Source organism: Acomys minous (assembly GCF_964271855.1).
Source record: "Acomys minous genome assembly, chromosome: 2".
Classification (NCBI taxonomy): domain Eukaryota; kingdom Metazoa; phylum Chordata; class Mammalia; order Rodentia; family Muridae; genus Acomys; species Acomys minous.
The window spans coordinates 103,288,198-103,303,726 of record NC_140484.1 but is presented as its reverse complement, the minus strand read 5'-3'; the positions used below and the strand labels follow the sequence as shown (position 1 = coordinate 103,303,726).

The following is a 15,529-nucleotide window of genomic DNA, read 5'->3' as shown; positions in this document are numbered from 1 at the left end:
GAGTACTAGGAATCAAAACTCAGGTTATCACACTTTTGCCACAGGAGTTTTACTGACTACCAGCTCCCTGGCTCCTAACTTCATTAGGAAAAATTTTTTTCTAAGAAAGAAAAATATCTTGGACTAGAAACAGAAAAGCTCAAGAAACTTCTGTAATTGTTGAATGTTGAATGAAAGTGAAGGTTGAGCATTACATGATGCCAGGGCAGTGGCAGCTAAAAAGATGGATGGGTGAAAGATGTTGCAAAGATGAGTGAACTGAATTGTGTTGGGTGGATAGTTGAAGGAAGATGGCATGGGAATGGTGAAGGGTGACATTGGTAGAGAGATTTAAAACATTGGCTTGAGATGACAGCATTTATCTGGAGAAAGTAATCCCTGGAAGTTGAATTTGGACTAAAATTACAGGAAGTGAAACAAATTTGTAATTCATATTGAAGCCTTGCATGCCTCAGTTATACTGCATGAGAATTTACAGAGTCTGGCAGAGGAGAAAGTTATGGTTTTAGTGCTGTCCACCCAGGACAGATTGAGACACAAAACAGTATTTTGAAAGTAGGGCACAAACGTTTTTGTTAAATATTTGTGATAGGATCTATATTGTCCATTACCTGGAATTGCCATCAAACTAAGTGAATGTGTCATTGGTTATTTCAGAATCATAGTCTTTTGTGTAGTTAATAAATTATAAATCTTCACATAAAGGCCATTTAAAAATATTCTACGTATTTTTGCATAGATGCGGAGCATGTGAATTTTGTTCTTACTTGTAGCTCTGGATGGCCTTGAGGTCACTATGTAGATCAGGCTAGCCTCAAACTCACATTGATCTGCCTGCCTCTGCTTCCCAAGTGCTAGAATTAAAGACATGTGCCACTGCTTCCAGCTTGATCTCGCTTGATGTTTTCAGACTCCTCTGAAGTTCTCTTTTCAGCTGAACTAAGTGGCTCCATAGTTAATGACATAATCATCTGCTGTCTGATGCTAGAGGAGTGCTAGTCATGGAGCAAACTTGCCATCCACTGGAATGCATTCCTTCAGATTCATATTCTGAAGTATGAGCCGAACTGATACAACAGGACAGCATATCTGCTGCCTGTAGGGTCACAGCTGAGATGAGGCCTGTAACAGTTTTGGACGCATAGGTATATGGCTTATTCAAAAGTGGTTTTGTTAGAGTAATAAATTACCATGCAAACGGGAAACATTTTAACAATAATCACACTAACTTAAATTTATTAAATTAAAAAAGACATTTTCATCCCTTATTTGTAACTTATGGCAAGAGGAGTTATGTAACTACTTCACAAATCATTCTGCATAGTGTCTCCATCATAGAACTTAAACAGAGGCTAAGAGGCATGTATGGATACAGTTTAGGAAATGACAAGCTTGCACTTGAGATTAGCTTCCGCCTGGCAAGTTGCCGACAATTACATCATCCTGTAATCACTATCTGCTGCAGTGCCCTGATGGAACACTAAGATACTGTGCTTTTAACTCCCCTTCCACCTTGTAACTTGATTCTCATGGGTTACTATGGTCTCATACAAACTGCATTATGGATTTCACATGGGAAAGCAGCATTCCTGCTTCTTGATGATGTATGCCTCTGAATTACATACACATTTGCACCATCTGATAATAATACTGAAATATTATTTGACTTTTTAAAAAAGATTTTAGTGCAGATTCATAAAATAGATTTTCAAGTATTGGAGACTCAGAACACATTTTTGCCATTATATATTAAGAGAAACTTCATTAACCTTATTGCTCTGCAGTATAAAATTCTATCAAGTTCTTCTAATTTTGAATATTATTTGCAAGATATTTCCTATCCTCCAGCTAATAGAATCTGGATTAGCTCCTGAGTGAGTTCTGCTCCATAAGAGAATGACCTAGAGAAGAGGTGATACATTGTCCCCCATCTGCGCTGCTCTTGAAGCTTATGGGGATGCAGGAAATTGCTCTGCAGAGTGTGGGAAGGAGATTGAACCCAGACTGAATAAATACCCTTCAAGACAATGAAAGCAGAATGCAAGAAATAGCCCCATAAAATGAACTAAAATAACAGACCCTACAACAAAGTAAAGTTACACGCAAATAAAATTGGTATGTCAAATGGTAACAGTTTTCGAGGAAACAAGAATTGAGTGAAATACAGTTATGTGGAGAGCGGGGACTGACTCTGACATGAACTCTGGTGCCCCATAGTTGACCACTTCCCCTTGGTGGAGAGGCCTGGTAGCACTCAGAGAAAGAATAGGAAGGCTACCAAGATGAGACTTGACAGGCTGTGACCATATGGTGGGAGAGGAGGTCCTCTTCTGTCACAAAACTAGGGGATGAGAATAGGGTGAAAGAGAGAGGGAGGGAAGGAGGAATGGGAGGAGACAAGCAAGGGGACAAAAATTGAGATGTAATTTGAATAAATTAATAAAAAAGGGGAAAAAATAATTGAGTGAAACAAAGGGCACAAAAAGAGCACAGTCGTCTTCTGGGAGCACCTTCGCTCCTAGGTGGTGTCCTTTGCCCTCCATGCTTTGCCATTGGTATTCACGTACCAGACTTATGGGTACAATGTTTAGGATTCCACAGAGTTGATTATGCCATATTGATAAGTGTTAATTTTCTAGTTTCTCATACAGATATTTCATTTTTATAAAAGCATTTTTCAAACTCAAGTAATATTTATAAGCAGATAATTATATTAAGGCCTCTACTTTCACTTTATCTTTACAAACTTGTAATATCTTCCTAATTATAGTATTTGATTTATTTTTAAAATTTTATTATTTATTTTATGGGTATGGGTGTTTTATCTGCATTGGTCTGTGCACATATTTATACCTGTTACCCTTAGAGGCCAGAAGAGGGCATCAGATCCCCTACAATTGTAGTTATAAGTGACTGTAAGCTGCCAAGTGTATGCTTGGAATCGAACCCTGGTCTTCGGGAAGAGCGGCCCAGAACTCTTATAACTACCAAGCTATCTCTCCAGCCCCATAATTGTATTATTTTAAAGCTTAGAATTCAGGATTGGCAAACTAGCTCAGCAGGTAAAGATGCTTGCCCCCAATCTGAAAGGCTGAGTTCAGTCCTCAAATTCTACATGATAAAAGAAAAGAACCAGTTCTTATAGGTTGTCCTCTGATTTCTAGGCACACCACTCCTCCACAAATAAATGTAATTTTAAAAATTAAATTATGTATTTTGGATTTTAGCCCTCAGTTGGATGTAGGATTGGTGAAGATCTTTACCCATTCTGTGGGCTGCCATTTTGTCCTATTGACAGTGTCCTTTGCATTGCAGAACCTTTTCAGTTTCATGAGGCCCCATTTATTAATTGTTGATTTTAGTGCCTGAGCTGTTGGTGTTTTGTTCAGAAAGTTGTCTCTTGTGCCAATGAGTTCAAGGCCCACTTTCTCTTCTATTAGATTTAGTGTACCTAGTTTTATGATGAGGTCTTTGATTCTTTGACTTGAGTTTTGTGCAGAGCGATAAATACGAATCTATTTGCATTCTTCTACATGCAGACATCCTATTTGATCCCTTTTCCCTAGCTAGGCTGCCTTGTCAGGCCCCAGTGGGAGAAGATGCGCTTAGTCCTGCTGCAACTTGAGGTGCCAGGGTGGGTGGATACCTTTTGAGGGCCTCCACTTCTCTGAGAAGAAGAAGGGGGAAGGGAGGAAGGGACCATTCGGATAGGACTGAGAGAAGAGGAAGGAGGGGGCTGGGATCATGCTGTAAAGTGATTAAATATTTTTTTAAAATGTTTTTAAATTTTAAATTGTAAAATTCATATATCAATTTACCACTTGATTGTATATTACTTAGTGTACCTGAATTTGCTTTGTAAACCCCCAAATAGTAATTGTAAGCAGTTTTTAAATAAACATACTTCTGTTTCATTTAAGAGATTCTGAGGAATTAAAATGTATGTGGTGTACATGTGTATGTGTTTGTGTGCTGAGCCATGCTGGCATATTGACAGGTTGATGTTGTGATGGCTTCTTGAATCTCCTCATTTTATTTTTGGTGGCAGGGTCTCACTAAACATGGTGCATGAAGTTGCAGTTCCCCTTGGGTCTGATTGTTTTCACCTCACCACCAGCACCATCACTGGGGTTGTTTAAGACTTACTCTTACTATATTTGTGTGTGTACACACATGCATGCATTATGTGTGTGCATGTGCTAGTGTATGTATAGGTGCCCTGGAAGAGCTGGAGCTATCGGTGACTGTGGGTGGTTAGGAGCTGAACTCAGGTACTCTGTAAGAACAGCAAGTGCTCTTAACCACTGAGCTCTCTCTCCAGTCCTAACACTGCTTCCTATGTCCTGCTTGCGTGGAAAGCACTTTTCCCCAGCCTGCTAATAGTTTTGTTTACTTTGTAGGGTTTCAATGTCAAGTAATTCCATTTGCCAGTTCTGTGGGTATTTGCTGTGTACTGCGGTTCTGTTCAGTTCTGCTTATACCTATCTCTTGAAGTCTTTTTCCATAGCAATTTCAGTATTCCAGTTTTTAAATTAAGGTCTTTGATCACTTTGATTCTGTGCAAGGGTAGAGATAGGGAGCTAATTTCACTTCTGGGTGGGTATGTGTCCAGTTTTTCCAGCACTATTTATTGAATGGGATAGCTATCCAAAGTGCATGTACTTGTTAGCAACTAGTTGAATCAGCCTCATGTCCATGGAATAATACCTACTTAGACATAATATAACACCTTTTTAAAAATGATATAACATCCTACTGTGATCTTGAATTCATTTTGCAAATATTTGCTGAGAATTTTTATATCTGTGGTCATTATAGGGATTGGTCTCTAATTTTCTTTTCTGGTTGTATCTTTACCTGGTTTTGGTATCAGGGTAGTACTGGCTTCATAGAATAAGTTTGGTGCTCTTTTTTCCCTTCCTGGATTGAGGAATAGTTTGAGAAATTTTGTACTTAGATTTTTCTCTAGAAGTTTGGGAGAATTTTATCAGTGAATGCATGTTGTCTTGGGTTGGTTTCTTGTCTTCGTAGAGCTTGGAGGCACACTGGGTTGTCTGCTTGAGCGCCTTCTAGGTTTTCATATGAACTTAGAACTATAGACTTTCCTCATAGGGTGCGTTGGCTGTACCCCAGAGGGTCGTGAGGGTTGTGCCTTAGTGCTTTTTTGTTTCTAAGAGTTATAATATCCTCCCTGATTTTAAAAATGAGCTTTGTTTTCATATGAAAAGTATAGCTCAGTCACCAAGTATTTATGTATTTTCTTAGTCTTGCTATTGATTTCTTGTTTTAATTCACTGTGATTTGATTAGATCCAGAGAATCATTGCAGGGGTGTTTGTTTATTATAGCTTCCTTTGTAATGTGATGAATTTTAGGAATGGTTCCGTGTGCTGCTGAGAAGCATGTGTGTGCAGTCTCCCCCCCCCTGCTGTGCCCCCCCCCCAGCTAGAATGCTCTGTAGATACCTATTAAGTTCATTTGGTTTATTCTATAGTTAAGGTATGAAGAGATAATTCTTTTTAAAAGACCTGCCTTTGTGTGACAGTGGGTAATGAAGTCTCCTGCTGTGCTGTGTCAGAACCTTATGTGGATTTTGTGCCCTTTAATATTTGTTTTATGAAAGATCAATGAAAACCAACTAGAAAAACTGCCAACAAAATCAATGGTAATAGCAAACCTTTCTCAATAATAACCTGAATGCAAATGACTAGCTCACCATTTAAAGGTACAGACTAACCAGCCATGCTTAAAAATAAGGTCTAATTATTTAGTTGCCTCTAAGAGACTCAAATAACTAGAATAGATCCAAAACCTAAGAGGCTTCAGGATTTGCTCCTTCTGCCTGGTTGATGAATTGTTCCTTTTGTTAATATGTAGTGGCTCTCTTACCTCCTAACTAGGTTTGATTCCAAGTCTTCATTATCAAATGTGAGGACTGATGGGTTAGCTTGTTGCCAACTTTCTGTTGTTTGATTGTTTGATTTCAGCCTTGGACAAGTCCTCAGGTTTTGGATCTATGCTAGTTATGTGAGTTTCTTAGAGGCAATTGAATAATTAGACCTTACTTTCAAGCCTGATTGGTTAGTTTGTATCTTTAAATGGTGAACTGCTAATGTCCATTCAGTTATTGAGAAGGCTTCGCCATTACCATTGATTTTGTTAGCAGTTATTCTGGTTGGTTTTCATTGTTCAGGTTGCTTGTTTTGTTTTGTTTTGTTTCCCTATATGTTTGTTCTTATAGTTCATTTTTTAAAATTCTGTGTTTGCTTTCATGAAATATAATTTTTTTGTGCTGTTGGTAAACTACCAAACTTGTGTTTCGTATTCCTTAAGCATTTCCTGTATTGCTGGCTTAATTACCACAGATTGCTTTAACTGGTGCTTGACTTGAAATATTCTTGGTTCTCCATCAATTTTATTAGATTATTTTGCTGGATATAACAATAATGGTTTAATTACAGCTTTTACTTACAGGCCTTGAAATACACTATTCTTTTCTTTCCTGGCTTTTAAGCTTGCTGACCTACTAGTATTTTCATATTTTTGGCTTTATGGGTTGGTGTTTTCCCCTCACAGCCTTTTGGGTTTTTTGTTTGTTTTAGGTGTGTGTGTGTGTGTGTGTGTGTGTGTGTGTACACACACACATGTGCACACATACATGTATTCACATGAGTACCATGGCACATGCTTCAAAATCAGAGGACAACTTTTAGAAGCCATTTTTTTTTTTCTTTTTCTTGCTGCTTCATAGGATCCAAGGATCAAGGACAGGTTGTCCTACCTACACTCATTTGCATTTATCTACCAAGCCTCCTCGTTGACCTTGACTTACTGCTTTTAGTATTGTTTCCTTGCTTTGTATTTCCTAACACATTTACTTGCTTTATTATGTATATGCATGGGGGTATGTGCATATGTTTCTGCAGTGTGTGTGGAGGTTGAAGTACAATCTTCTGGAGTCGGTTTTCTTTTCACTAGCTGGGTCCCTGGGATTGAACTCAGATAGTGAGGCTTGGTAGCAAGCACCTTTTACCCACCACTCCACCTTGCTAACCCTTCTTTACATTTTTGACATCTTGGCTCAGATATGTCACTGAAGAAGTTCTCTGGTCATGTCTAAGTTCTAAGCACTTTCTTTGTTGGATGTTTATTGCCTTCTCTTGGTTTGGAAAGTTTTCAGATATTTCAGTGATTAGGTTGTCTGAGACATTGACTTTTATCTTAGCTCCTATTTCTTTATTTTGGCTTCTTGAAATTTTATTTTGTTGCTTTATTTTTATATGTATGTGTTGCTGTCTAGTCTTTCATCCCTGAAATAGTTCTCCTGTTTCATCTTGTCTGTGGATGCTTCTTGGCTTTTATTTGTTTTGATTGATAGGTTTTTAATTTCCAGTATTTCTAGTTGGTCCCTTTACAGCTTCTAAGTATCCTTACAGAATTTTACTTCATATTTTAAAGTTTTTTTCTCTAAGTGACTTACATCTCTAGTCCACATTGGTTAACATTCTTGTATGTGTCTTGAGTTGAGGTTGTTTTTTGAATCTTTGGTCATTGGCACATTTTGTAAGTAGGACTCACATCTCCTCATGTCCACTGTTTCCATGTCTTTCCCAGTCTGTGGGCACTGCAGTGGCATGTTACTGCTTTAAGCATCTGTAGGGATTTATGTTCTGCTTTGTGTTTTCTCTCCCCTTTTCCTCCTGTTTTTGTGTGTGAGTGCTCTTCTTCTGTTGCCTTCACTTGGATACTGGGGGAAACTGACTGCCATAGCAACTAAGATGGTTTGACAGCAGTCCCCAGTGTCAGCTGCAGAAGACAACATACTCTTCACCTGTGTCCCTCCTGTAAGGTGGGAACGGGTGCTAAATTGAGGAGAATGTAATTTATTTGTTGAGATTTTTGTTTTGTTTTGTTTTTAGAGCCAAAGTTATCAGTATTAAGTAGTGAGGGAAAATACTGACTTGACAGTGTGAAAAGCAGTAGAGAAAATATTATTTATAGGTTCAGAGAAAAAGATAGACTAACAGCCATTTCCAAGGATAAATAAATTGCAACATATCAGTCAAACACTTAAAGTACAAAACAAAAACAATATATTATTTGATAGTAAGGGGGCATGAGGTGATAAGGTACATGTGTGAGAGTCAGAAGGTAACTTAGTGGAGTCAGTCCTTCCTTCCGTGTAGTCCTGCAGACCAGACTCAGGTCGTCATGCTTGGTGACAAGGGCCTTTACCCACTAAGAGCCATCTTTGCTATCTACCTCCCTCTCCATTTTAATATTTTAGGATACAAATATAAAAACAAAAGTAGAAATTATTTGAAGTATATAAATACAAATGAAGACTTGTCAAAATAATAGTACAATATTAATGGCATTGTGTTTTATTATAATGGGAAACTTTATGTCATAACAAAATTCTTACATTTTGTTTCTAAAATTAATAATCTTTAAGTTTATAAAATTAATCATTTTAAAAACTGATATATATGTATAGGCAGTTAGCATTATTTTGGATTTATTAACTAAACTGTTTTAATGGCTCTTTACATGATAATAAGCAATTTTTCCCTCTTTCTCAGGGAATGGATTCGTAAACTCAAGGGCCTCTCCAAATTTGATTGGAAATGCTGGTGCAAATAGTTTAGGCAAAGTCATGCCTACAAAGTCTCCCCCCCCACCAGGTGGTGGCAGTCTTGGGATGAATAGTCGGAAGCCAGATCTACGAGTTGTCATTCCCCCTTCAAGCAAGGGCATGATGCCCCCACTCGTAAGTTGACCCACTCTTTAGCTATCTTCTTTAAACACAGTTTATAGTAGTCTGTCTCTTCCTTTGAGGGTTTCTAAGCCTCCACAGTGCCCATCTGTTTTCTTAATTAATGTTCTATTCAATATTAGCATTTGAAGAGAGAAATCTATTGTAAGTGTTTCAAAACCAAATTATTGAAATAAGTAAAACTGCCTAATGGTTATTTAACATAAAAGCTGAATGTGGGGAGGTTATTGTGCTCAATTTTAATATTACCTGGCTAAAAACTTTCTTTAGAGATCTGATTTCAGTTTATGAATTAAATATGCCATTTCTGTTCTATACTTGGCATACTTTCACTTATATATTACATGTATTTTTGTGAGGAACAACAAAATCATTTGTTAAAAAATTTTATATCCCAAACAGAACTGTTGTAGATTATCTAGAGAAGAATGCTTGCAACATGGAAAAAATTGTTCTTTAAATGATTTTCTTTGCTTATTCCCTTCAAATAACCCCTTTCTTTAACCAGCATACAACATTCCCTACTTTTCCTCTTGATAATGTCTTTACAGTTCTAGTGCCATTTGCTTTTGAGTTGTCTTTTCATATGAAGAACAGAATATATATCCTCCTTAGCTTCTTATAGACAATTTGAGAGAGAGAGAGAGAGAGAGAGAGAGAGAGAGAGAGAGAGAGAATGAGAATGAATGTGTGTGTGTATGCAAATTTTAAAGACATTTTTAGTTCAACACCAGTTTGACTATTAGCATATTAGATGACTTGCCAGGAGCACATTCTACTGTACAGTTTCTAAACTTGCCATTTGTGTGAAAGTGATGCTGTCAGGGTCCGGTAGTGAGCCTATATTTGTGTAGTTTTTTAGATTCCAAAACACCAGTGATATGTTAGCGTTGTTTTCTCATTTAATTCTCAATTAGGTTATGATCATGGCTATATAGAGATGAGAAAACGAAACTAAAACTTACTACGTGTCCAGGATAGCAATACACATACCCAGGACTTTTAAGTCATTTGTTTAAAATCTTAAGCTCTACATTAGATAAATAAAGGGGAGGAGTCTTTTTATTTGGAAAAACAGGAAATTTAAAATGACTTGCTTTTAACTTCTTACTGGAGAAAGAAAGATTCAGTATACAGCAGGATTCCCTTAAGCTCATTTTAGTGCTGCTAATTCAGTGTTCAGATGCCCTGGAGGCTAGAGAAAGTAAAGATATTGGTGCTAGTGTGTTTAGTAAACTGCCGAGGTCAAGCATCCAGTGAACTGCTGCAGCCCCAGTGTAGGGTAGGTGTCTTCTCTAGAAGCTTTTCACCATGAACCCCACTGAGTGCAGAGTACACAACAGAGAACAAGATAGGACCTGGAAAGACCTCCTGAAAACCCAGCTGGCCACTGCAGTGGGGACAGGTTTTGTTAGAATCTCCCCCCCCATCCCATGGAATAAATACTGTGAGGAGGTGAACAACAAATATTGTCACCATTAGTGCACTGCTGAAATCCCACTATATCTGGAAATGGAGAAAAGACAGTGTTTCTAGCCATGGTTGAGAAGCAAGAAGACATGGTGGATACCATGAGAGTGGCGAGGTGGCTGAGAAGGCATTCGCTGGTACATCACAGAAAGGATGATAAAATGGAATCGCCACTGTGGGAAACTGTACTACCCATTTTCCACCTTCAGAGGGGTTTGAATTAAAGTTTGGGGTTTTGGGGGTGCAGGGGTAATATACTAAAGTAACCTCAGCAACAGACTTTCAAACTCAATCTAGTTCCTAAGAAAAGTAACTAAAACTTTGCATTGGCGAGGTAAAGCAGTAGAAAATACCCTAACCAAAACATGAGAAGAATCAAAACCAAACAATACCTGAGAGCTGCAAGACTTTACCATGTAGTGAAACATGTCTAAAGGTACAGTTACAAAAAAGAGAACAAAAGGAACAATGGTCTGAGGGTGATAACGACCGCTAATAGGATAAGCACTTCCAGCACACACTCACATGCACTGTTGAACTGCTAAAGCAGAGAGCAGATAGAAATTCTTAAAGGTGGCCAGTGAGTAGAGACACATGGAGACTGCGCCATACTTCAAGCTGGAGAACAGTGAAGCAACAATAAACACAAAAAACTCAGATCTCTATACCAAGCAAAAATGTGTTTTACAAATAAATGCAAACTTTTTCTGACAAAAAACAGGAATTTCTTGCTAGCAGAACTACACTACAGGAAATGTTAAAGTCTTCTTGACATTATAACAGTGTCAGCAAAATCTTGATTATATGCAGAGAAACAAAGAACAGAGGAACTAAATGAATGGAATAAAGAGGTTATACATTTTTTACTTTAGAACAGCTTTTAATTCACTGGAATGGTTACTAAAGTCATACCATTCTCATATACGTCATACCCAGTTTCCTTTAACAATTTATACTACTACAGTACAATTATTAACTTAATGATCCTGTATTATAAATTATTATTAAATAAAGTTTATATTCACACTCATTTCCTTAGTTTTAAACTTCATCTTTTTCTCTGTGCCAGGAGTCAGACTAGGTTATATAGCATATTTGATTTATTAATCATGTCTTCACCTCTTCTAGACTATGAGAATTTCTAAGATTTTGCTTAAATGACCTTGGGGTTTTTGAGGAACACTACTTATATGTTCTGAAGAATGTCCTTAGGTTAAGGTTTGCTTGATGCTTTTTCAAATTAGCTTGGAGTTATTGCTTTAGGAAGATAGGCCATATAATTAAGGTGTCATTTTTTATTTTAAGTTATAAGAGATGTTTATAGAACATTTTTCCAAAATAGACCAGTCTGTTATAAAATAATGCTTAGCAAATTTGCAAGAACTGACATTCTGTCCATAATCTGTAGAAATCAGTCTCAAAAAGATATCAGGAAAAAAATCTTAATTTAGAAATTTAACTATAAATTTACTTTTTTAAAAAAAGATTTATTCATTTATTATGTATACAATGTTCTGCCTGCACATACACCCGCAGGCCAGAAGAGGGCACCCAATCTCATTATAGATGGTTATGAGCCACCATGTGATTGCTGGGAATTGAACTCAGTACCTTTTGGAACAGCAATCTGTGCTCTTTAACCTCTGAGCCATCTCTCCAGCCCTAAATTTACTTTTAAAAATAATATTTTCACCAATTCTTTGAGAACGTCATACAGTGTATTGTGATTGTGTTTACCCTCTCCTAAAGCACCATCCAGATCCCTTCCTACCCACCCAAATTTGTATCCTCTTTTTTAAAAAAACAAAACAAAACTTAATAGAGTCCCTTTGTGGTGTCAATATGGGAACTGCCCTGGAAAATGGCAACTGACACCCCCTCTCTCAGCAGCTGTCAGTTGCCAACAGCTTCTCAGGTAGGGCTGGGACTTCTGTCTGCTTTCCCCAACTCCATTCTGGGTATTTTTCTAGCTTGAGCTTGCTCTGGTTTTATACCTGCCATCACAATCTCAAAGCATTGTTATGTACAGCTGGTCTGTTGTGTCCAGAAAACACTGTTTCCTTGTAGTCATCTACCACCTCCAGCCCTGAAAATCTTTCTGCCCTCTCTTCTTTTATGTTTTCTGAGTCTTACACTTTTAAATAATCTGTGGGCCTCAAAAAAAAAAAAAATCAAAGGAAATTTAGCAGTACATAAAGCTAGTAGTCAGTGTTCAGGAGTGCTTCCTGCTCTTTCAAAAAATCATATTTCAGTTATCAGGACCTACATCAGGTAGGTAACTCCATCTCCAGTGGGTCTGATGCTTTCTCCTGGCCCCCGTGGGCACTCATATTCACTCATATTCATGTACACAGACACACACACACACACAGACACACACACACACACACACACACACACACACACACACACACACACACACACTTTAAGTAAATCATTTTTAAAATACACATTAACTGAAAATGAAAATACAGAATACCAAAATGGTGAAGACCCTCTAGAGAATTGCTGGAGGAACTGTATAGCATTAAATGCTTATATTAAGAAAAAAAGAAAGGTCTGGGATTTGGAGGTAGCTTAGCAGGTGTCTTTCTTAGGAGTTCTGTTGCTGTGACCAAACACCATGACCAAAACGTAAGTTGGGGAAGAAAGGGTTTTTATTTGGCTTAGACTTCCATACCACAGTTCATCATCAAAGGGAGTCAAGACAGGAATTCAAGCAGGAAGGAATCTGGAGGCAGGAGCTGATGCAGAGGCCATGGAGGGATGCTGCTTACTGGCTTGCTCCTCATGGCTTGCTCAGCCTGTTGTCTCATAGAAACCAGGACCACCAGCCCAGGCATGGAACCACCCACAGCGAACTGGGCTTGCCCCACCAGTCACTAATTAAGAAAAGGTCCTGCAGGCTTGCCTACAACCAGAAGTTAAGGAGGTGTTTTCTCAATTGAGGTTCCCTCCTCTCAGATGACTTACCTTGTATCACATTGACATACAACTATACCAGCAAAGCAGGCAGGGGCACGTGCTCCTAAAGTTAACAGCCTGACTTCAATCCTAAGAACTCACATGGTAGGAAAAAAGAACTGTCTCCTGCACATTGACCTGCACAGAGAATAAATAAATGTTTTGTTTGGGTTTTGTTTGGGTTTTGCTTTTTTTGAATACATGTTTTTTTATAAAAATTAAAAGAAGGTCCCATCTCAGCAGCTATAGCTTTCCCTTTACAAAAGAAGAATAAAATTAAAATCAGAGCAGCAAAAGAAAGAGGAAAATAAAAAGCAGAAACTAAGGAACTTTAAAATGGAAATAGAGGAAAGTGATCTAAACAAACAAACAATAACAAAACCACCTTTTTTCTTCTTTTCAGATTAATTGCTAATTTTCTAGCCATGCTGACTAAAGACAGTAAGAAAACACAGATTATAAATACCAATGATAGAAAGGGGTGCAAAATTCAAATAATATGAAACTATGCTGGAATGGCACAGGCAATCCTATCCCATAGATTTGATGGCTTAGGTAAAAAGAGCAAATTCCTTGAAAGATACAGACTACCAGAAAATTACTCAGGTGACCTGAATGCTAAATAAAGAAATTGAATTCTTCATTTTAAAGTCTTCCAAAATAGAAATTCCAGATTTAGGTGATTTCACTGACAAACTCTATCAAGCATTTAAGGAATAATTAATAGTAGTTCTCCATAACTTCAGGAAATAAAACAAAAACCACTCCCCTCTTATTTTATTAGGTAGCATCTGCCTTAATACAAAACTATAATAAGGCATTATAAGAAAAATAACCATAAACCAGTATTTATTTATTTATTTATTTATTTATTTATTCACTTTCCACCTGCTCCCAGTCCCCTCCCTCCTCTCCTCCAAGTCCTGCCCTCACACTCTCCTACACACACACCCTCCTCTCCTTTTTCTCAGAGAATGGGAGGCCCACAAGGGTTACAAACCCATTCTGGCACCTCAAGTCACAGCAGGACTAAGCACATCCTCACCCACTGAAGCCTGACAAGAAAACTCAGAGCTAGGGGGAAGAGATCCAATGTAGGCAGCAGAATCAGTGATAGCCCCTACTCCCGTAGTTAGGGGACCCACATGTTGATCACACTGCACATCTCCTTCATATGTGCATGGGGTTTAGGTCTAGCCCATAATGCTCTTTGGTTAGTGGTTCAGTCTCTGTGAGCTCCATGGGCCCAGGTTAGCTGATTCTGTAGATCTTCTTGTGTTGTCCTTGGCCCCTCCAGCTCCCTCAGTCCTTCCTCATACTCTTCCACAAAACTCCCTGAGCTCTGCATATTGTTTGGCTGTGGGTCTCTGCATCTGTTTCAACCCACTGCTAGATGAAACCTCTCAGAAGACAGTTATGCTAGGTTCCTGTTTGTAATCATAACAGAGTATCGTTAATAGTGATGGGTTGGCTCTCTCCCATGCAGTGGGTCTCAAATTGGGCCAGTCATTGGTTTGCCATTCTCTCAATCTCTGCTTCATATCTTTATCCATACACTTCTTGTAGACAAGACAAGTTTTAGGACTAAGTAAACCAGTATTCTGGGCTCTCTAGACACAAATCCTTGACAATATATTGACAGATAAGTATATCACTGTTCAAAAAGGATAATCAATGACAATCAGGAAAATTTCATCTCAGGAATGCAAGGGAGATTCTGTATTTGAAATTTAATCAACATAAATCACCACATTAGCAGAGTATGACAGTTCATGATAAAAAACAAACAAAAACCTGTCAGTAGAATAGAAAAGATGCCCAGAGGGCATCCACAAAATCCCAACACAACACCCATCTTTCATCACCGTTCACATTCACTGTGGCACTGGAAGTCATAGCCAATGTAGTTAAAAAAGAAACATAAGTAAGGTGTATTCATATGGGGAAGGAAGAAAATTACAGTTATCCATATAGGACACAGTTTTCCATACTGAAAAGCATAAAGAACCCATCCAAACAAACAGCACTGGTGTATATACAACATGTAGGGTCTGCCAGTGAGTTTAGTAAGATTGGAGTACAAAGCCAGGGCAGTCTGTTGTATTATACCAACAATGAACAAGAAGAATTTGAAGTTTAAAATAGCACACATATACCAGAAAAGAAAAAGAAAGAAACAGCTACATACAAATATCACAAAATATATTCGTAGTCTCTATGCTGAAAACAACAAAAGTCTAATGCAAGAGAACATAAAACCTAAATGAAGAGAAAGATGTATCACATTAATGGAACCAAAGTCAGTATTGTCAGTATGCCA

The 15,529-nt window shown here is 37.9% G+C and overlaps 1 protein-coding gene across 7 annotated transcripts in view; it reads left to right on the top strand.

Moving 5' to 3' along the window:
• MEF2A (myocyte enhancer factor 2A) overlaps nucleotides 1-15,529 on the top strand; it is a 121,279-nt gene that overhangs the window by 89,531 nt on the left and 16,219 nt on the right. For all 7 annotated transcript variants that reach the window (XM_084772367.1, XM_084772361.1, XM_084772362.1 and 4 more), the window contains one exon: nucleotides 8,582-8,769. In XM_084772367.1, the coding sequence (XP_084628493.1) occupies nucleotides 8,582-8,769 (188 nt within the window). The remainder of the gene's footprint in view (nucleotides 1-8,581; nucleotides 8,770-15,529) is intronic.